This window comes from Dipodomys ordii, unplaced genomic scaffold (assembly GCF_000151885.1).
Source record: "Dipodomys ordii isolate 6190 unplaced genomic scaffold, Dord_2.0 Scaffold68, whole genome shotgun sequence".
NCBI lineage: Eukaryota > Metazoa > Chordata > Mammalia > Rodentia > Heteromyidae > Dipodomys > Dipodomys ordii.
The window spans coordinates 6,520,035-6,542,573 of NW_012267284.1; the positions used below are offsets into that span (position 1 = coordinate 6,520,035).

The 22,539-nt window shown below is 48.9% G+C and overlaps 1 protein-coding gene across 1 annotated transcript in view; it reads right to left on the reverse strand.

The window, feature by feature from the left end:
* Positions 1–18,747, reverse strand: part of Smurf1 (SMAD specific E3 ubiquitin protein ligase 1) — a 130,972-nt gene extending 112,225 nt beyond the window's left edge. The window contains exons 1-6 of the mRNA XM_013023406.1: positions 18,739–18,747; positions 6,982–7,110; positions 4,294–4,376; positions 3,401–3,669; positions 935–1,018; positions 738–820 (exon numbers count right to left, since the gene is read on the reverse strand). Of these exons, the coding sequence (XP_012878860.1) occupies positions 738–820; positions 935–1,018; positions 3,401–3,669; positions 4,294–4,376; positions 6,982–7,110; positions 18,739–18,747 (657 nt within the window). The remainder of the gene's footprint in view (positions 1–737; positions 821–934; positions 1,019–3,400; positions 3,670–4,293; positions 4,377–6,981; positions 7,111–18,738) is intronic.
* Between the last annotated feature and the right edge of the window lie 3,792 nt (positions 18,748–22,539).

Genomic DNA, 22,539 nt, shown 5'->3' on the forward strand with positions numbered 1-22,539 from the left:
ACAGCGCCCCTTCTGGCTTTTTTTTTCTGCTTATGTGGTGCTGAGGAATTGAACCCGGGGCCTCAAGCATGCAAGGCAAGCGTTGTACCACTGAGCCACCTTCCCAGCCCTCAAATATTCTTAATTGAGCCACATCCCACTGCTTTTGCTTTTAGTTTTTAGGTTGTCTTGTCTTCAGACAGGGTCTCATACTTTTGCCTGAACAGGTCGTGGACTATAAACCGTCTATTTGCCCCGCCCCTTGTAGCTGAGATCATAGTCATGAGTCACCATACCTGGCTAGAACCCAGTTTCTAAACCACAAAACTTCTAAACATAATTTCCTCTCTTGTTACCACCCGAATGAACTTTGACCCTAGGCCTCAAATCTAGCCCCTAATAACTATGATCAAAACTGGAGATTATCTGTCTGGGCCTCCCGAATAGAAGATGGTCAAGTGGTAGAGTGCTTTCCTAGCAAGTATGAGGCTCAGAGTTCAAATCTCAGCATTGCAGCAAAATAGGAAAACAAAAACCAAAACTGTAACAGACCTCTGCTAGTTACCTCAGAGACTTGTGCTATGGGTCCCTAATGACAAATCTAACTCAGTCTTCAGCCAAAATACGCTGAGTCCCCGAGCCCTATCAGAAAGGTCTAGCCTGCAGCCCATAGGCCAGCTATGATACGAAAGTCCTTTCCCCTGCTTCTCACCCAGAAATGGTCAGCTTCCTGGGTGTGGTGGTTTAAAGACACTCACTGGTATGTCTGACGTCATAAGGTCCAGAAGGTGTGGGATGGCATTGCTGGAGATAACGAGGTCTCTGAATTCTGGGCCATCGCCTACAAATAGATCAAAACATGACATCCAAAGGGAGAACAAAGCAAATTTTGCAATGGGTGTCTGACTTCAAAAGTTCGTACAAAGGATCAGAGACTACAAGTTTGTCAGGATACTAGGCAAGCCAGGAACCAGGTCCTGGCTCTCCCGGGTCTGCTGGATGTACATTCCCAACAGCACAGGCAGGTGCCACTCGGCAGCTGGCAGCAGGGGTAGGGGCAGAGGCTTCAGCATGCAGAAATACCTTCCAAATGCAATTCAAAGCAGAATCTTGGGGTGCACAGGGGTTGGCAATCAGCCAGGAAGGGTGATTCAGGTAGGCTCACGATTTTGCCCATCAGATTGAGATCTCTTGTGAAGTTGGGATGGCAGGTTTGTGCCACAACACCCGCCTTATCGAGGGGGTCTGGCTAAGTTGTTACCCAGGCTGACCTGGACCTATGATTCTCCTATCTTCACCTCCTGTCTAGCTGGTATTACAGGAGTGAGCCACGAGGGCTGGCTCCTCAACTTCTATCTTCAGCCATTAAAGGAAGACATATCATGTTTATACCATATCATGTTTATACCACCAGTCTTGACTGCTTCTTACTGCATCCAGCAAGATGAGAGGTCACCAGGCGCCGGTGGCTCATGCCTGTAATCCTAGCTACTCAGGAGGCTGAGATCTGAGGATCGTGGTTCAAAGCCAGCCTGAGTAGAAAAGTCCGTGGGACTCTTATCTCCAATTACCCACTAGAAAACTGGAAGTGGCGCTGTGGCTCAAGGTAGAGCGCTTGCCTTGAGCTGAAGAACGCAGGGACAGCGCCCAAGCCCAGAGTTCAATCCCAACAACAACAGCAAAGATGAGAGGTAATATCTGTAATACATGCATCACCTCTGCAAGCATTTTTTTTTGTTGTTTTTGTGTGTGTGTGTCTCAGTCTTAGTGCCTGAACTCTGGGCCTGGGCACTGTCCCTCAGCTCCTCAGCTCAAGGCTAGCACACTTCCACTTGAGCCACAGTGCCACTTCCAGTTTTTTCTGCTTATATGGTACTGAGGAATGGAACCCAGGGCCTCATGCATGCAAGGCAAGCGCTCTACCACTGAGCCACCTTCCCAGCCCCTCTGCGAGTATTGTTAAAGCCATTAATTTATGTCCTGCTTGCTAGTGTTTGTGCTGGCTCCATGAGAATGGCTTGCTGTTTTTCTGTACTTGAAATTGCTAAGATCTGGCCCATCTTAATTTGCCAAAAACCCTGATGGGAAGCTGGGTGCTAGTGGCTCAGGGGTATAATTCCAGCTGCTCAGTTGAAATTTGAGGATTGTGATTCAAAGCCAGCCCAGACAAACAAATCTCCAAGTCTCTTCAGCTCTAATTAACCAGCAAAAAATCCAGACATAGCTCACATGATAGCATTAACTATGAGCAGGGAGGGAAAAAAGCCCAGGCAAGAGCATGAAGCTCTGAGTTCAAGTCCCATTATCACCACACATGCCCCTCCTACATGCACACACACTGAGGGACTCAGGTGAGCTTTTTCCCCCTAGAGAACATTTGATTTCAGCCAGAAAACACAGGACTTTCAACCCTTCCACCATTAATTTCCTACCTTGTGCTTTCACAGACTATACAGGGAGTAAAGCATCAAACCCCAAATCCACACAAGGATTTTAAGATCGCTTTTTTGGCCTTTTTTTTTGTGGGGCGGGGGGAGTAGGGAGGGGAGAATGTCCCGAAGTTCGGACTCAAGACTTCAAACTTGTTCACAAATGCTCTACCTTTGAGCCAGGTGCCCACCCCTCCCCCTTTTTATTTTCAGAGTCCCTGGCTTTTGCCCAGGGTTGACCTTAGAGATCCCCCTCCCTCCGTCTCCCAAGTAGTAAGGATTACAGGGATACCTCACCAGGTCGGGTTTGTGAGATAAGTTCTTGATAACTATTTGGGGCTGGGTTGGCCTTGAATTGCATTCCTGTCTCCACCTCCTAAGTAGCTGGAATTACAGGTGTGAGACACCACACATGGCCTACTTTTAAATTTTACTTTTTTTTTTTGCAGTACTAGGGATTGAACCCAGGATTTTATCCATGCTAGATAGGCAGTCTCGCTCTTAAGGGAGACCCAAGGCTGCATTTTTAGGGCTTTTTACTCCAAACTAAGGCGTTTATTACATTTATAATGAGTTTATTACATTTATAAGTTTATAAATGTAATTATCTTTACCTATTTGTACAAAAAGGTTTCAATTCAATGTATCAGTACATGCACAGCACATATTGACCAGTCCAAGGATACATTTTTGAGTATGTTCCTTTAGTTGGGCTTCGGGGCTTTCAGGGTTCGGGCTATGTAAGGGAGAGCCTTAACTCCCTCCCCTGCCCCCCTCCTGCATAAGGCAGATTTGTGTTTTGGGGCAGGTAGCCTTTGGAAAACTAACTTTAGTATGCTGTGCATCGTCTACTTTCAGCTTCTGTTTGTCATCTCTGAACTTAGCTATGATTTTCAAAATAACATCGTCTCTTCCCCAGTGCTTCAAGGGGTGCCCGGGATGTCAGGTGCACCCTACTACCCAAACAAGCTGCTCCAAGGAGAGCGTCTCACCTGCGATGTTGCCGAGGGCCCAGGCAGCCTGCTCGCACACCGTCATGTGGGGGGAGGACAGGAGCTCCACCAGGGACTGGACGGCGCCAGCTTCCACCACGGCACGGGTCTGCTCCGTAGTCCCGGAGGCTACATTGGTCAGAGCCCAGGCAGCCTCTAACTGCAGGTGGGGGTGCAGCGAGGGCTTCAGGAACTCCACCAGCCTGGGAATGAGCCCGGCGTCCACGATCACTTTCAGAGGAGGGTTCTTCTCCTGGGAGAGCATCTTCCTGGGCAGTGAAAAAGGTCAGGTCAGGAGGGAGGAAGTCCCTCCTTTCTAGATGCACATAAAGGAACATCTGTCTGATACCTTTGTGATATTATATAGACATAGACACACACTCACATATATATATACACACATATCTACATACGTATTTATTTATATTGCACTGCTGGGGACTCACACCAGCAAGCTCAATAGCCACCACTGCCACCAGACCCTGCCCTGCCATAAAGTCCCACCCCTGCCAAACCACACCCCTACATCCAAAGCCTCACCCCCTAATGAACAGATGGGGCAAACCCCTTGGCCAGACTTCCTTCAGAATCTGTTGTTCAGGCTGCAGCACTAGCTCTGCAGCCCTGAAACACAGCAGCAGCATTTCACCTTCAGGTATTATCTATGAGCTACATTCCTGCAGAGGCCAATGTAAATGAAGTCATTCATCTCTGTCAACACATGGCATCTCTTAAGCTGCCCTCAAGGACAAGGTAGCCCAGCCATCTGCTTTTGAAGGCAGGAGCCTTTCCCTGAATTTTATGGGTATTTTACCAATCCCAAGATGCCACAGACCACTGGCACACCTTTCTGGTTATAAACCCATCAAGAGCAGCGGTGGGCTTGGCTATACCTGGCTGCCTGGGTGGCCAAGAAACACAGGATTGGATCTGAGCCATTCACACCTTCGATTATCTCCTCCAGAGTGAGGCTGGCCTGCAAGAATACATACATCTAGGTGAGAGCTCCCTCCAAAAAGGAAGCATAAACATCAATGATCAGGGTGTCCAGGTGATCAGACAGGCCAGCATGAGCTGCAGGCCCACTGTGGCATAGGTAATAGGTCCATGGCATAGGACATAGGTCATAGGTCACAGGGAGACACTCTCCACATGTGAGGAGAATTCCTCGTGTAGATTTACCAGGACCTTTTTTTCTTATCCTGTGCAATAAGGACATGTTCGTGTATGCAGCAGGAAAAGAAAAAGATATAAAAAAAAAGGAAAGCGAGGAACTCCAAAATTTCCCTCCTCTATGAAAGCAAGAGAAAACAAACCCAAAGCAAGGCCTTATCTGGTGGCTCATGTCTGTAATCTAGACTACATGGGAAGTGGAGGCAGATTGAGAGTTTGAGGCCAGTAGTGAGATTGTCTCAAGGACAAAAGGGCTGAGAAGGTAATCCAAAGGATAGAGCATGTGGGAAGTTCTTTAGGGAAGGAGGCAGGGAAGGAAGGAAATGACTGAATAGAATCAGAATGGGAAAACAGAAAACTATGGAACAACAACAAAAAATCTTTTCCAATAATCCTGAAAATGATCAACATTACAAAACCCACAGGCAGACTTACCAAGAGAAAAAAAAAAGAGACCTGAGTTACTAAACTCAAGAATGAAAAGTACAGAAATACCTACTGAGCGTACAGAACTAAAAAACAGTAAAGGAACTATGAACAAATACAACCCAAGAAATGAACCGAAATTTAAGTCCTAGAAATGTACAGCCACCAAAAGAAAGAACCAGCCGAGTGCTGGTGGCTCACATAATCCTAGCTATTCAGGAGGCTGAGATCTGAGGATCATGGGTAAAAGCCAGCCCAGGCATAAAAAAGTCCAGGACAGAGTCTTATCTCCAATTAACCATCAGAAAACTGGAAGTGGAGCTGTGGCTCAAAGTGGTAGAATGCTAGCCTTGAGTTTAAAAGCTTAGGGACAGTGCCCAGACCCTGAGTTCAAGCTCCATGACCGACATTAAAAAAAAAAAAAGAAAGCTAGAAGAAACCTATACCTAGAATTTGTACTAAAAAATAAATTTTTAAAGGCCACATGGTATACATTCTAATTTGCATTAAGTGATCAAAACAGGGACCTATAGAGGCAGAAAGTAGCTTGGCGCTGACCAAGGGACTGACTATTTAGCAGCAGTGGCATTCCAGCTGCAGGTGACAAACAGGATCTGGTTGAACGTGAATGTGTGAACACATAGTGTTCATTGTAAATAGTCAATTGTATCTCAATTTTGAATTATATCTTAATTTTTTAAAAAAGGGACCTTTTCATATGGGGCAAAAATCATGTTTCTTCATCATTCTGCTTCATTCCTTCCGGAATAGAACACCAAGGCCTACTGAATTGAATGTGACACCTGGCTATCTCTACAGCAGTACAGGGAATGACAACATCCAGTGATCTTCCCGCTAAGTCCTAGAACTACACAAATGCCCATGCCCTCCATTTCCGGGTTTAGAGAGAACAAGAAAAATTTCAATCAGAAATAATCATTTCTAGCCAGGTATGGTGTTGCACACCTCTAATCCCCAATACTCAGGAGGCTGAGACAGGAGAATCACAAGTTTGAGGCCAGCCTGGGCTGCCTAAGATGGTCTTGAAGAGGTAAGAAAAACACAAGGGCTAGATATGGTGGCTCATGACGGCAAACATGGCTCCTCAGGAGGTAGGGACAGGAGAATCATTGTAAGTCAGCCTGTGCAAAAGTACACAAGTGCAAGACCCGATCTGAAAAACTACAAAGGAAAAGAACAAACGGTGTAGCTCAATGGTGATTGCTTTCCTCACACTCCAGGCTAAGTTTGATCCCTAGTAGTAGCACCCAAACAAAGGTAGCAATTTCTCTACCCACAGTAGAACACAGATCCCAGACTCTCAGCCAGCAAAAAGCCTTAGCCTTCTAACAAAGGCATTTTAGCTCTAACCTTGATCTCTTTATGACACCCCGCCCCTTCAGTGGCATTGGAGTTTGAATTCAATCTTGCTGCTTGCTTGCTCGCTCATGTTAGGCACTCTACTACCTAAGTCACACCTCCAAGCCTTGCTCTTTGTCGGTCATGGGGCTTGAACTCTGGGCCTGGGCACTGTCCTTGAACTCTTTAGCTCAAAGTGAGCACTCTACCACTTGAGGCACAATGCTACTTCTGGTTTTCTGGTGGTTAATTGGAGACAAGAGTCTCATGGACTTTCTTGCCTGGGCAGGCTTTGAACTGTGATCCTCAGATCTCAGCCTCCTGAGTAGCTAGGATTACAGGCGTGAACCACCGGCGGCCAGCCAAGCCCTGCTTTTTTGCTAGTTATTTTGGAGACAAAGTGTAGTGGAGTTCCAGCCTCAAATGACAATCCTCAGATCTCAGCCTCCTGAATAGTTAGGATTACAGCTGTGAGCCACCAGCGCCTGGCTATGTTACTCCCTCTTTAAGAAAGAAATTAAGTGAGAAGTCACAAACTGAATCTCTCAAACTTTGTCACTTTAGAGAGCCATGTGGAGACGGGGATCTTTGCACACTACTCTATAGGCTACATGCCTACCTACCACTTTGGCTGGAGTTTCAAAAGCCGAATCACAGGACAGGAGAGTAATGTTCCTTCTCTTTAAGGCTTGCTCATCTTTTTTGGCCTTGCGGAGCTCCAAGCTGGCCACCACCCTCTGCTGCCGTAGCACCTAAGGGGAGGAGAGAAACAATTCAGTAAGTCCACCAAAGATGTCATCACACGTGTCTCGAAGCATCCGGCTGCATGTTCATTTGCTTGTTTTTTGTTTTGTCAGTTGTGAGACTTGAACTCAGGGCCTGGGCACTATCACTGAGCTCAAGGTTAGCATTCTACAACTTTCAGCATCACTTCTGATTTTTGAGTAGTTAATTGGAAATAAGACTTTTCTGCCTGGGCTGGCTTCAAACCATAATCCTCAGATCTCAGCCTCCTGAGTAGCTAGGATTATAGGCATGAGCCACCAGTGCGTTTTTAAAAATTATTTTTAAATGTCCAGATATTTTTATTAAGATTATTGTTTCAGTTAATAGCATCTCATACATATATTTCATGTTTTTGACAATTCAGATTTACCTTATTTTTGTTGTTTAGTCCTTTTTATTTTGCATTGGCAAAGTATGAATATGTTTGTTCAAAAGATATTAACATTGATTTTTATCCCAAGGTAAGGTTGGATAACTTTGCAAAGAAGTTGTAAAATTCGTGGCAAAGAAGATAAGTCAGAACGTCACGGAGTTAGATATCATATATAGTCATATCATCTGTCCTTCCTTTATCATTTTGCCTTTCCTATACTCTTTTTATAAACGTATTTTTTATTGTGAAAATACTGTACAGAAGGGTTACAATTACATGGGCAAGATAATGAGTACATTTCTTATCAAGCATTGTAGCCTCTGGAGGCGTTTTTACAGATGCAATTGCCTGAAACTGCTAAGACCAGAGACAAGAAATGTTTCTGAGCTCTCTCCTGCCTTTAAGACCTGACTCCCCTAAGCAATGAATGATTCAGTCTTGGTCCCAAGTAAAGGAAGATCGTGTGCACATGGGCAGGCCAGGATTCACACCTGATGCCCATTCATTCCTGAAAATCACCCTGCTTCCTGGATGGGTCTGAGCCTTTCAACATAGACAGGTAAGAGCGAGAGAACCTTCCAGGGACCACCTTAGACCTAGATGCCCCAAGCAGATCACCCAGGCCTTGATCCAGACCCAGATTTCCTGGGGCGATTTAGAACTTTATGGCACTAGGGCTTGAACTCAGAAGACTAGGCTTGTTAGGTGGGTACTCTACCACTAAGCCACACCACCAGTCCATTTGCCTTGCCTTTGTTTTGTAGATAGGGTCTCACCTTTGCCCTAGCTAACCTCGAATCAGGATCAGATCTTTGCCTCCCAAGAAGCTGGGATGAGTGAATCATCAATACTTGGCTCTTTTTTTTTTTTTTGGTGCTGGTTCTGGGGTTTGAACTCAGGGCCTAGGTGCTGTCCTTGAGCTTGTTTGGCTCAAGGCTAGTGCTCTACCACTTGAGCCACAGCACCACTTGAAGATTTTTTTTTCCTTTGGTAGTTTAGTGGAAATAAGAGTCTCACAGATGTTCCTGCCCAGGCTGGCTTTAAACTGTGATCCGTAGGTGTGAACCACCAGTGCCTGGATTTTTTTTTTTTTTTTTTGCTTGTAGGGTTTGAACTCTGGGCCTGGGCCCTGTCCCTGAGCTATTCAGCTCAAGACGAGCTCTCTACCACTTGAGCCACAGCACTATTTCCAGTTTTCTGGTGGTTAATTGAAGAGTCTCTTGGGGACTTTCCTGCCCGGACTGGCTTTGAACTGTGATCCTCAGATCTCAGCTTCCTCAGTAGCTAGGATTACAGGCGTGAGCCACTGGTGCCTGGCCCTAATTAAAAAAACAAAAACAAAAACCTTTTTCTTTCATCTCTAGACAGCTCACAGACTTGACAGTATTGAGACTCTCAAAGAAATTACTTCAATGTTCCTGATATGTAGTTTTAACTAAAGACTTTGAAATAGTAATTACAATCATGCATTGCTTATCAACAGGGGCACACTGTGAGAAATAGGCTGTTGGCTTATTTTGTCTTGTGCACACATGACAAGATGAAGTTACAAAAAGCAGAAAAGCTTCAGTGTCACAAAGCAATAAAATCTTAGGGGACCAACCACAGAGTATGTGGTAGCTGAGTTTGGTGGCTCACACTTATAATCCTAGCTACTTGGAAGATAAAGATCAGAAGAACTGAGGTTCAAAGGTAAGCAGAGCAGAAAAGTTCAAAATTCTCCCCTCAAACAATAGCTGGGTGTGGTGGCATAAGCCTGCAATCCCAGCCAGCACAATGGCTGGGTGCCATGGCTCATGGCCATCCCTCCCCCAGGGACATGGGGAAGCAGAAATAGGAGGATCACAGCCCAGGCTTGCCTGGGTATAAAATCAGACCCGATCTTTAAAAATAACCAATGCAGGGGCTGGAGATGTGGCCTTGAGTTCAGTCCCTGAACAGAAAGACCAACAGAAAGATTGACTGCTGGCAGGAGCTGTGCGAGAGGTTCATACGTATCAGGACGAATACATCCTGAGGCAAGCGATTTGATTCTTGCTTGAAAGTGGGGCCATGGAAGTGCCACACAGCGAGGTAGGAGCCTGAGGACTATGGTAGCCAAATCACATCTCCTTGTTGAAAGGAGATTTTGCCCCTTTGGCCCCCTTTGCTAGCCTTTGCTCTGGCTTTGTTCTAAATATTTTCCTTCTTTTCAGACAGGGTGTCACTATGTAGCCCAGGCTGGCCTTGAACTCAAAATTTTCCTTGCTTCAGTCACCAAGTGTACAGTTTCAAACTGGTTTTGTCATGCAGTGTTTTTAGCAGCCAGAAACCATGCGTGCTGGAGAGCACTGCGCTAAGAGTGGGGAGTGGGTTCTCCCCCAGACCTAAGCCACCTTTCAAATCCCAGATGTCACCAATCGTATGTGGCATGAGCAGCACATACACACTCGTAGGGTATGGCGAGAGCCAGCAGCCCTCAGGCCAGAGTGGCAAGAAAAGCCACACACAGCGCATGCACACACAGCACATGCACACACACACACACAGCGCATACACACACAGCGCATACACATACAGCGCATACACACACACACACACTTCCCCTGCTTATCTCAACCATTAGACCAGTCTGGACTTTTCTGATCCAAGCCACACACAGAGCGCACACACCCCCACCCCTTCCCCTGCGCGCATGCACGCGTGCACGCACACACACACACACACACACTTCCCCTGCTTATCTCAACCATGAGACCAGTCTGGACTTTTCTGATCCAAGTCTGACTTTTTCAAGGCATGCTTGTCTGTCAGCATTTGCAGCCTCTGTAAACCTCCCAGAAACAGCCGCAGGGCTGGGAATGTGGCTTAATGGTAGAGTGCTTGCCTAGCATGCATGAAGCTCTGGGTTCAATTGCTCAATACCACAGAAACAGAAAAAGCCAGAAGTGGCGCTGTGGCTCAAGTGGTAGAGTGCTAGCCTTGAGCAAAAGTGGTTCAGGGACAGTGCCCAGGCCAAGAGTTCAAGCCCAGGACTGGTAAAAAAAAAAAAAAAAAAAAAAAGGCAGAAACAGCTGCAGCTCAGTATCTATGCAGCTGGCCCCAGCCCCATTTAGAATTATTACTCATTTGTATTGTTTTGACAGTACTGCAGTTTGAACTCAGGGCCTCACCGTTGCTAGGCAGATGTTCTACCACTTGTGCCATGCCTCCAGGCCCAGACCTTTCTGAAATTTTTTTTTATTGAGATTGATTACATAAATTTCACAGTATTAACAGTCCTGTCTTAGATAGGGTCTCAGACTTTTGCTCTACCTGGCCTTGGACTTCAGTCTTCCTGCATCTGTGCCCTGGGTAGCTGGAATTATAGGCATTTACCACAGCATCTGATTTTAGTTCCATTTTGTTGATTAAAAAATGTGGTTTCAAGCCAGCACTTCTGGCTCAAACACATGTAATCCTAGCTAAAGGATAGTACCTAGTCCCGGAGTTCATGCCAGTACCAGCACACAAAAAAGGTGTTTTGTTTTTTTTTAAGTGGTTTCAAGACTACACAGAAACCCTGATTTGAGTCCAAAATTGTCTGTCTCCTAAGTCTATTCACTTTTTTTATTTCAATGCTGGGGCTGGAACCCAAGACCTGGTGCATACAACTGAGCTATATCCCTAGCCCCCTCAATCCTTTGTTTGGAGACAAAGTCTTGCTGGTCTGCCACTGGTCTGGCTTGCAACTGGAGATCCATCCTCCTACCTCAGCCTCCCCAGGGCTGGGATTACAGGCATGCCCCACCACACCTAGTTTGCATCCCACTTTTGATATCTTGCCATCACATGCTTTTCCATGGCCTGGCCCGCATACTCACAGATGCATCTTTGCCTCGGTATTTAAATTTTCTCAGCCTCTCCTCAGGAGCGTCCAAGAGAGGCATGCTCATGGGAGGAAAGGAAACACCTGTAAGTGGACAATCATAAAGATACTTAGTGTTTAGGGCTTGGGTTACTAGGTGAAAGCTTCTCCGGGCAAGCAGCGATGACAGCATGGTAGGAATGCTGAGGGGCCAGTCCTGGGTCACAGAAGTGAAGGAATCCTTTAAAAGGAAACTAGGCTGGAACCTGACCATTGATGGCCAAGAGGAAGCTGCACAGAAAACATAAATGTCTCTTTCATGTGCACATGTGCGTGCCAGTACTGGGACTGAGCACTGTCCCTGAGCTTCTTGGCTCAAGGCTGGTGTTGTGATCCTTAGATCTCAGCCTCCTGAGTAGCTAGGATTGCAGGTGTGAGTCACTGGCACCCAGCCCTCGTCCCTCCCTTTATTCTTATTTTTTTTTTTTTGTGGTGCTGGAGATTGAAATCAGAGAGTCCAGCTTGCTAGCCAAGTGCTCAATTACTTGATTATACATCAGTGCTTTTTAAACATTTTGTTTTAGAGACAGAATTTTGCTCCCTTTGCAGGCTGAACTCAAACTCTCAATCCTCCTACCTTTGACTTCCAGAGTATTTGGAATTATAGATGTGTACCACCATGCCCAGTCTTCATTTTATTTTTCTTACATTTTAAAGTAAGAAAAAATGATCAATGGCTTTAAAAATGTAAATAGGATTCTTCTTGATTTTGGATTGGATCATAACCAAATAAACTCAAACTGAAATTTTAAGTGAAAAATCCATTTAAATCCAGGCACGGGTTGCTCTTTGCTTGTAATCCATGCTACGTAGAAGGCGGAGATCTGGATCTCAGTTTCAGGCTAGCCTGGGCAGAAAAGTCTGCAGGATTCCATCTCCAACTAACCCAACAAGAAGCCAGGCTGGAGGTGTGGCTCAGGCTGGAGAGAACCCGCCAAGCAAGCAAGACAAGGCCCTGAGTTCAAACTCCATATCAGAAAAAGAGAAACATTTAATATACTTAAACATGCTAACATAGCCTCGCTCAACCTCAATAAGCTCAGACAACATAACAGAGTAGCCTACAGTTGAACAAAACTACAAGACTCATGTTATAAAGGTGCTAAATGCCTTATGTAACTTAGTTATACTGTTTACCCCTGCGACTCACATTGGACAGCATGTCAAGACAGCATCAAATTGAGTGTCTCTAGTCTGAGGAAAGATGAAACTTCAGGACTGGGGATATAGCTCAGCGGCGGAGTGTCTGCCTCATAGCACCAGCTCTGTTCCATCCCAAGTGGAGGCAGGGAGTGAGACGGGGAAGGAGAGAGGAAGGAAAGAGAAGGGAGAGAGGAGGAAGGAGGAAAAAGGGAGGAAAGAAGGGAATGAAGTTTGGACCCAAAGTATAATAGTTTTTTTTTTCAGTTTTTTAAATTAAAAAAAAAACAGAAATCATAAAGTCATTGTAAGTTTGGATGCATCTGTAGTTTCAGAAAACCCTTGAGTATCAATTACCAACATCCCAGTCCAGCATCAAGCTCACCTTTAACATCTATAATCTTAGCTGCTCAGAAGGCTGCAGTTGGAAGCCAGGCTGGGGAAGAAAGTCCATAAAGACTCTTATCCCCAATAACTACCAAAAATAAAAATAAAAAGCTAGGCCGGGTGGTGGTGGCTCACGCCTGTAATCCTAGCTACTCAGGAGGCTGAGATCTGAGGATGGTGGTTCAAAGCCAGCCCAGGCAGGAGAGACTGTGAGACTCCTATCTCCAATAAACCACCAGAAAACCGGAAGTGGTGCTGTAGCTCAAGTGGTAGAGCGCTAGCCTTGAGCTGAAGGACAGCGCCCAGGCCCAGAGTTCAAGACCCAAGGCGACCAAAAAAAATAAATAAATAAAAAGCCAGAAGTAGAGCCATGGCTCAAATGGTAGAGTGAAAAAAACTCAGAGACGGTGGCCAGGCACTGAGTTCAAGCCCCAGAACCAGCATGCATACACACACACATACACACAAACCTAGTACCAAAGCCGGGTGGGGCTCAAGCTTGCAAATCTGGCTATTCAGGAGACTGAGAACTGGAGAAACATGGTTCACTGCTAGACTAGGCAGAAGAGCTTGAGTGTCTATCTCTAATGAACCAGCAAAAAAAGCCAGGCAGAGCAAGAGCTCAAGTCTCTGACTCAAGGCCTGGTACCTAGGCAGGTGGGCACACACATGCGCAAAACACATGTGCATGCACGCAACAGCGCTCACAGCGCATGGCGGGCAGCACCCGAGTCTTCCCCTTGCTGGGTCCCTGGGTTGTTATGGTCAGCCGTGCACGGACGGCCACATGCTCCGTGGAGGGTTTGTTTCCAGCCAAAAACCACACGTTGAGGTGACACCTACTCCCCAGGAAGGCCAACAGAGGGGTCCCAGTTACCAGGGCACACAGGAAGGGGGCGGTCCAGGCCCAGCGAGGACTCCAATAGAGGCCGAGCCTCCATCTGGCGCTTGTTGGGTTCCCCGAGGGAGGGGCTGCACCAACGTGGGCGTCCCAAGCCGGGTGGGCTCCAGAGCCAGGTTCAAGGCCAGGCAGGCAGCCCTCTCCTGCTGAGTAGGCCTCTCAGGTGGACTCGGGTGGGCGGTACCCACGGGGGGGGGCACAGGGCTCCAGGTGGCCCACCAAGCACACAGCCACAGCCAGGGGTTCAGGAGGCCACTGTGCCATGTGGGGGAGACCTCGCTGCGGGCCCCTGGGTGCAGCAATGGCCTCCTCTTCATCCCTCCTGGAATAAGCCAGGACTGATTTTGCTGATTTTTTAAAACTTTTCTGAAGTTGCTTAAATTCTGAAGTACTTACTAGGCAGGCCCTCAACCCTTTAAGTCACTCCTCCAATGCTTTTCTTCGCTTTAAGGTTTTTTCCAGATAGGTTTGCTTTGGGCTGAGGACCAGCATGGACTGTCATCCTGCTGATGGCCTCCCGGGGGCTGGGCTAACAGGTATCACTGCCACACCCGGCTTGTTGATTGAGATGGGGTAGGGGGTGGGGAGGGTCTTGCTAACTTTTTGCCTGGGCAAGCTTCATATTTTTTCATCCTCCCAAAATCCACCAAGCCATTTTTCACTAATTGGGATTACAGTTGTGAGCCACTGCACCCAGCCAAAGTTTTGCCTTCCCCTGCCCTTCCTCCACACACCTCTTCAGTATTGGGGATGGAGTCCAGAGCCTTGCACAGGCTAGGCAAGTACCCTGAACCCCAAAGCCCCACTCAGGAAGGCCAGACAGCAGCCTAGAACTTGGAAGGCCTGCTTAGATCAGGCCACTTAGCTCTGGCAAGGTTCCTGAAAACTATCTCCGTTATTCCCGGACAAGGCCGCAGTTGCTTGGCTTGCCACCCGGACAAGAGCAAGGCGCCACCTCACTTGCCACACAGCCGGGGGGAGGGGGGGGAGTGGTCAGAGGGCCAGCCCAGAGGCCCTGCCACCCAGCCACAAGCTACCACCTACCTCTCACTTACCTGGCCGAGAGCTGCTGCCTCTCACTCCTGGGTCAGCTTTAAATGTCCTCCCGGCCCACAGGTGGTTTCCCAGACTAGCTGGCCTCCTCTCACCCACATTAGGATCACGTGGAGCACTGGGGCTGGAGTTGGGGGAGGGAGGAAGCCCCTTCCCCACCACCTCTGCCTGCCTCCCAAGTGATACTCAGGTCCAGCTGGAGGCCTGCAGCCTTCAGCCTCCACAGCTGTAGCTTTTTTGAGGCCCGTTTCCGCCTGGCGATCTCAGGCTCCTGAGATGTACTTGGGTGGAGTGATTCGCTTCCTAAAATGGCAGGGTATACTTCCAGCTGCCTTTGAATGACACCAAGCATCAACTCCCCGCTGCTTCCCCAACCACCAGGCTCTGGCTTCTCTGATTTCCTCACTTTCCCAGCCTCAGGGCCTTTGCACCTGTGAGGGAGCAATAAGAATCGGGTGGTTAAAAAAAAGGGGGGGAGGTGGTAATGAGAATCATTTGCTTGCTTCCAATAGAAACGGAAATAACAACATGTCAGGCGTATGTTTAACAGAGTCTGAGAACCCACATAAAGCAAATGAAAGACCAGTGTACCTACCTCCCCAGAGAGCAGCAGAGGTAAACCCTCCCTGCCAAATGCAGGGCTTGGGGGAGGAGCAATAGCTCCAGGCAAGGCCTCAGTCCTAGGACAGTGTTGCCATGGGAACAGAGGGGGGTAAGATGGCTTGTGTACAGGGGGAGGGAGGGCTGGGACACCACAGCGGATGAGACCATCAGGGACTGCTGAACCTAGAGGGGATTTGATTCTGTAGTGCTGGGTACAGAATTTGGGCCTAATGCTTGCTTCACCAGGGCTCTACCATTTAGCCTCTCTCTACCGGGCAGGTTTTTCTTTTTGCTGGTACTGGGGTTTGAACTCAGGGTCTCAAGCTTGCTTGCTTGCTTGGCTGGTGCTTGAGCCACACCTCCTTACCTACTTCTTTTTGATGGCTATCTGGAGATCAAGTCTGGGGAACTGAGATCCTCCAGATCTCAGGTTCCCGTAGCTGGGATCAAGCCCCCAGCTCTATACCAGCTCTACAGGGGACTTGAATTCAGTACTAAGCCAACTCAAGGTAGGTTTTCTTCATTAACCTCTTGATGGAAGAATTCTTTTTCAATTTTGTTTGTGCTGATGACACTGGGGGTTGAACCCAGGGCCTTGTACTGACTAGCAGGTACTTTACCACTTGAGCCACGCCTCCAGCTCCTTTTTGTCTTAGCTACTTTCCAGGTAGGGTCTCACTTTAAGAGAACAACACACAGAGGACCTTCTTCCACATCTCTCCCCCTTTCTCCTCAAAGAGCCACGGCTGCTTTGGCAGGTGTCCTTGCAAGCCAATTCCCCAGGTAATGTGGGAGGGGCCCTGTACATATTTGAGCCTGATGACAACCCTTAGCAGTGCTGGGCCCCTCCCCTGCCCAGATGAGGCCCGGGATGCCCCACCCACCCCAGCCTGCTACTCCTGACCTCGCTGCCCACCACGCCTTGCTGTGCTCCAGATGCCTGGCTTCCTCACTGTCTCTCAGGCACATCAGACTCACATCCACCACAGGGCCTTTGCACCTGCTTGCACCTGATCCCTGGTACAGGCTTCCTCCCCAACTTCCTTCAGGGTTCAGTTCAAATGCTGTCAGAGAAATGGAGATGTGGCTCAAGTGGTAGAGTGCCAGCCTGAGAGAAAAGGGCCATGTAAGAGTGTAAGGCCTTAAGTTCAAGCCCCAGGACTGGCACACACATGCACGTGTGCTTGTACACACACACACACACACACAATGCTGTTAGAGACTACCCCTGTGTAAAACCACACTTTACCCTAACCTGCACTCTGACCTGTATTCTATTTCTCCCTGGCAGCCCTCATTCTCTTGCTTCTTTGCTTTCTGTCTCCTGAGCTAGAAAGCCAGCTCCTGAGTGCCGGCTACTGCATCTGATTGCTTTAGTCCCTTCACCCATGGAGTGCCCCAATCCCAGGCTCTCCCTATGCCCTACATGGTGTTTCTTGGCCACAGAACAGCAGGCAGAGTTCCAGAATGCTCCCCAGGCCAGCATCAAGTCTCCTGGGTGCTGAGAGATTAGAGTGTGTACCTCCATGCGCTGCTAAGTCTTCAGGCTTGAAATGAGTCTCATCAGTGAACTAGCAACCCAAAGAGGTCAGAAATGCAGGAGGGGAAGGAAAATCTTTGGGTGTGATGTGAGGCCTCAAATGGAAGCCGGTGTGCCTGCGGTGCCCTGAAACCCCAATCCTGTCCCCTTCCCTCCTCCCTCTCCACATTCGCCTCATCTTGCACCCATGTCTCCTAGGTCTTCATGGTCTCTGCTCCCTGATGCCGGTGGAGCTGGGGAGACACCAGTGGACTGAGATTGGATCGCCGCGGTGGGCGTGGCTTACCTGCCTTTTCCCACGTCACTTCCCAGAGCAGGCACCGGAAGCTGCAGATATCCTGCCACCCGTCCAAGGTCACAGGGGGCAAGGAGGGCAGGTGTGATGACCTATCTTCACTCCCTCCCTCCCTGCCTCCCACTTTACATCTTAACTAGGTTAGGGGACAGTCCCGCACGTTATGTATGCTCACAGTGCAACTGCCACCATATCCATTTCCAATGGTTTGTTTTTGTTTTGTTTTTGGTCAGTCATGGAGCTTGAACTCGGGGCCTGGATGCTATCCCTGAGCTCTTTTGCTCAAGGCTAGTGCTGTACCACTTAGGACCATAGCATCACTTCCAGTTTTCTGGTAGTTCATTGGAGATAAGAGTCTCATGGGTTTTCCTGCCTGAGCTGGCTTGGAACCATGATCGTCACTGGGTTTTCCTGCCTGAGCTGGCTTGGAACCATGATCGGTCACATCTCAGCCTCCTGAGTGGCTGGGATTACAGGCATGAGCCACCAGACGCAGGCTCTAGTGCTCTTAGCCCACACTGACACTGTCCCAGTGAATGCCCCCTCTCTGCTCTGCCCAGCTCTGGTCCTCACCTCTGAGGGACTCCTGTGGGTGGCTCACGGATGTGTCCTCTGGGCCTGGCTTGCCTCACTCAGCCTGGTATCGTCAAGTATATCTGTGTGTCAGAATTTACTGCCTTGTGTGTGGCCATGCATAGTGGTACTTGCTTATAATCCTGGCACTTGGGAGGCTGAGTCAAGAGGACTATGAATTCAAGGCCAGCCTACATTGCCTGGTAAGACCCTATGAAAGAAAGAAAGAAAGAGAGAAGGGGGGGGAGGGAGGGAGTGGAGGGAGGGAGGGAGGGAAAGAAAGGGAAAGGAAAGGAGAGGAAAGGAAAAAGAATTTCTTGGGGCTGGGAAGGTGGCTCAGTGGTAGAGCGCTTGCCTTGCATGCCTGAGGCCCTGGGTTTGATTCCTCAGCACCACATAAGCAAAAAGAAAAAAGCTGGAAGTGGCACTGTGGCTCAAGTGGTAGAGCGCTAGCCTTGAGCTGAAGAGCTGAGGGACAGCACCCAGGCCCAGAGTTCAGGCCCCACAACCACCACCACCAACAACAAAAGAATTCCTTGCTTTCTGATTGTGTTCCTTGAAGCAAAAGCATACTTTGCATGTTTCTTTCTGTCGAATCATCAGGACCATGACCCCCAGGGGCTCCCCCGGGCAGGGGAGGTAGCATGATGTTGCCCTCCCGATTGGTGACCGCTAGTTACTGCCATGGCCACACTTGTTTATTGTGTTACTATAAAAAGGGCTTCTTCTCCAAGCCCCTGTGTTTGCGAGCCGGGGCCGTGGTTCCTCGGGGACTGAGGAAGGACTTGGGTCGAGGTCAGACTCCAGGACCCACGGGCTGCTGACGTGGTGGCGCCCACATACCGCCTCCATGGGCGTCCAAGGACCACACGGTCCCCAGGGCCAGGGGATTATGTGACTCTTCTAGGAGCTAATTTTAGGTTCTTGTGGAAGGCATCTGGCCCCGCACCAGGACATGGGGGGAAAGGAGACAGGATGTGGGGGACAACAGCAAGCAGATACCAGAGGCTGCTTGCGCTCCTAGGAGCCCCCCAAAGCCACAGCCTCACCCCTCAATGGTTATAGCTTTTGGGGTTCCTTTAGGGGATGCCTGGGGGCTTCGCACTTGCTAGGCACAGTACTCTTGGATTTAACTCATTTTTTTTTTTCAGATAAAATCTTGCGCTTTTCCCTGGGGTGGGCCTCAAACCACGATCCTTCTACCTCAGCCTCTTGAGTAGCTGATGTCATAGGCATGAACCACTGTAGTCATTAATGAATTACATTTTGGCAGTAATGGGGACTGTACTCAGGTCTTTGTGTTTGCTAGGGAGGTCTACCGTTTGCACCATGTCCCTAGTGTGTGTGTGTGTGTGTGTGTGCGCGCGCGCGCGTGCGTGTTTACTTGTCCTGGAACTTGAACTTGGAACCTATGTACTGTCCCTGAATTTTTCTGCTTATGATGAGTGTTCTACCACTTGAGCCCCAGCTCCACTTCCAGCTTTTTTGCTGGCTACTTGGAAATAAAAGTCTCAAGGACTTTCCTCTTCAGGCTGGCATGGAACCACAATCCTCAGATCTCAGCCTCCTGAGTACCCAGGATGACAGGTCTAGTGATGTGTGCCTGTAATCCCAGCTACACAGGAAGCTGAGGCCTGATTACAGCCTGGGTAATTTAGCCAGGTCCTGTCTGGAAAGGAGAACTAGAAAGGGCTGGGGATGTAGCTCAGTGGTTGAGCACCTGTGAGGTCCTCTGTGAGACGAATGGATATGAATGTCAGTGATGAGCACTCCAGACCTCCCTGCCCCGGCTGTTCCCTGAACAATACAGGGCCTCCCCTTTCCACAGTGGGACCAGCCTCAGTCATGAGATTTGCATAGGAGGGAACTGAGGGGCACAGAGGAGGGCAGTGTGAAGTGGGGAGGGGTGGCAGGCAGGGAGTGGGGAGAAGAGGGACCACAGTGTTAGCATCTGAGATAAAGGAGCCAAGCTCAGGACAATGAATGGCTCCCAGTCAAGCGAGAAACTAGGGCTCTTATCTCTCAGGCCTCACCCCCACACATCTGCCTCCCCCAGGCCCTCATGGAACTCAGGCTGCCCTACCCCTTCTCTCCCCTCCCCTCCTCACCCACCAATGACATCCTTGCTTGGTCCCCAAGCCTCCTTGTGCTTCTGCAGGACAATTGCACCTTTCACCATTTCTGCTTGTCTTTCCTATCTAGCTGCGGTGCCAAGTCCATGTCTGTGCCCTAAGTGCTGCTGATGCTCGATAGTGGTCGCAGCAACCGCAAGCTCTGAGACTCTGAAGGGCTGAGATCTGCGAAGGCAAGTTTCTCAAGAGAGACACACACATGTACTGTGAGAGTTCAACAGAGGTGAAGAGATGAGCCAGAGACAGTCAGACAGACAGACGACAGACAGACAGACACAGAGTCTACCCTGGGTTCACTGAAGCCACTTCAGGACTTGGATGTGTTAGGGGCAGGTGAGGCTTGATAGATGCCCCTCGTGTATGAAAACTGAACACAGTGCACACCTGTAATCTTGGATTACTTGGAGGCAGAGGCAGGAGGGTTGTGAGTGTGAGGCTAGCCTGGGCTACAGGATGAGACCCTGTCCCCCCAGAACCAGAGAGGAACCGAGACAGACAGATACTTTGTGACAAACACAAGTGCCATCAAGCTCATGAGGTAAAGGGAAATAAAAGGCTGGAAAGATTTAAAATAATATTCCCAAGATAATGAAGAAAGCTGTCATTTGCATACATGAGACAGAAGTCCAAATGTCCTATAAACCAACAAGCGAACAAGAGACACAAAGGAGACTTAGGGCTGCTGGGGCCCGCAGACACCCCCCCATTTGGTGGATATCTCCAAGTGGCTGCTAACAGAGACTCCTGAAACTGGGCTGGCACTGGGGAATTCTTCCCCCGGGTCTCAGGCTTGCATAGGCCAAAATGGAGGAGTCCCATGCACACAGGAATGAGTGGCCAGGCCCTCCTCTTCCCTTTCAGAGTCAGGAAGGAAGGTTCCAGCAGCTGCGCCCTGCTCCCCTCCCTGAGATGACCCTGCAGAATTCCAAGGCTCTCTGGGGCAAGGGGCTATTTCTGAGCCCAGACTCCGTGTCCATGTTTGGTCTTTAAGGAGCACACAGTGATCTGGCCAAGGCTTCACCCCGCACCCCCGCTGGGAGGGCACTGATCCCCTCCCTTCCTCCCTCCCCTCCTCCTCGATGGCCAACGACAGCTGGGAATGAACCTCTGGGAAGGTTCCAGAAAGGACCCTCCCACCCCCTCAATGGAGAACCAAGGGAGCCTCCTGGCACCCACTGGCATTGTTGTCCTCTTTTGCACTAAAAATTATTTCCAATGCTAGAAGCCTTTCATAGTCCTCGCCCTGAAAACTTTAGACATTAGCCATGAGGAAGCTTGCAATGAAATGATGGGATTTACAGAAGAAAAGAAAAAAAAAGCAAAAAAGCAGATGGAGCTAGAGATCATGATGCTAAGTGAAATAAACACGACTCAGAAGGACAAACACCACACGTGCAGAATGAAGATATGGAAAACGCAGCCTCGGAACCTGACTTGCAGCAGGGCACCTCGTGCAAGCAGCGCTAGCAGCCTGTGGAAAGGGACCTGCAACAGCTGCTGCTGATTATCCTCAGGGCCCAAGCTCTGTGCACGGGCCTACAGCTTAGGCAGCTGCCTGCCTGGCTGTCCAAGCTGGTGCACATCCTCCCTCTCTCTTCCTTCCTGGCCTCCATGAGATGCTAGACACCATGAGATGCTCTCATCCAATTGGATAAGGCCTGGTGAGCAGAGAGAAGACCACGCCCCCCTCCATATGCACGGTCTTGGACAGGCAGGCAGGCAGCTGCCTAAGCTGTAGGACAGTGCACAGAACTTGGGCCCTGTGCATTCTCAGCAGGCAACTGCTGCAGGTCCACCTTCCACAGACTGTCAGCATTGCCCTGCACAATGTGCCCCCAGAAGCCATGGGTTTCTAGAAAGGGGGCAGCTCCAGAGGTGCCTGGTCCCCACCAGGAGAAAAATCTCTACTGATAGCATACTTCTTCCTGCAGATCTGGACAGCGGTCAGATTTACTTAAACACCATTTTATTTCTTTCGGTGGTCCAGGGATTTGAACTCAGGGCCTTATACTTGTTAGGCAGGCACTGTTTAAGCCTTACTGTTTAAGCCTCACCCCAGCACTTTTGCTTTTAACTTTTCATATAGATGCTCCATTGTGTGTGTGGCGAGGAAAGAGGGGGTTGCTGGGCTGGTCTGGACAGCGATCCTCCTATTTATTCCTCCCATATACGTGTAGCAGATATTACAGGCATGTACCACCATGCTCAACTTTCTTGTAAAGATAGTACCTCCACAGTTGGGCTTACCGGTAGGAGCCACTAACAGCCTACATTGACATACCTAGACTGGGAACTCAGTTTTATCCATGGTTGTAGCATGGAGCAGGGGCCTCCCCTCCCAGCCTCTAGCTCACCAGCTCTTCATTCCTCCTTGGGCTGTCTTAGCTCAGTGTTTTCTTGCTGGAGGCCAAGACAGAACAAAGGAAACTCCTCAAAGGAGACTCAGAAGCTCAAGGGCAGAGAATGAATCTAGTTATTTTTGTGTCTTTTCTAGTTCCTTGAAGAAAAAGAA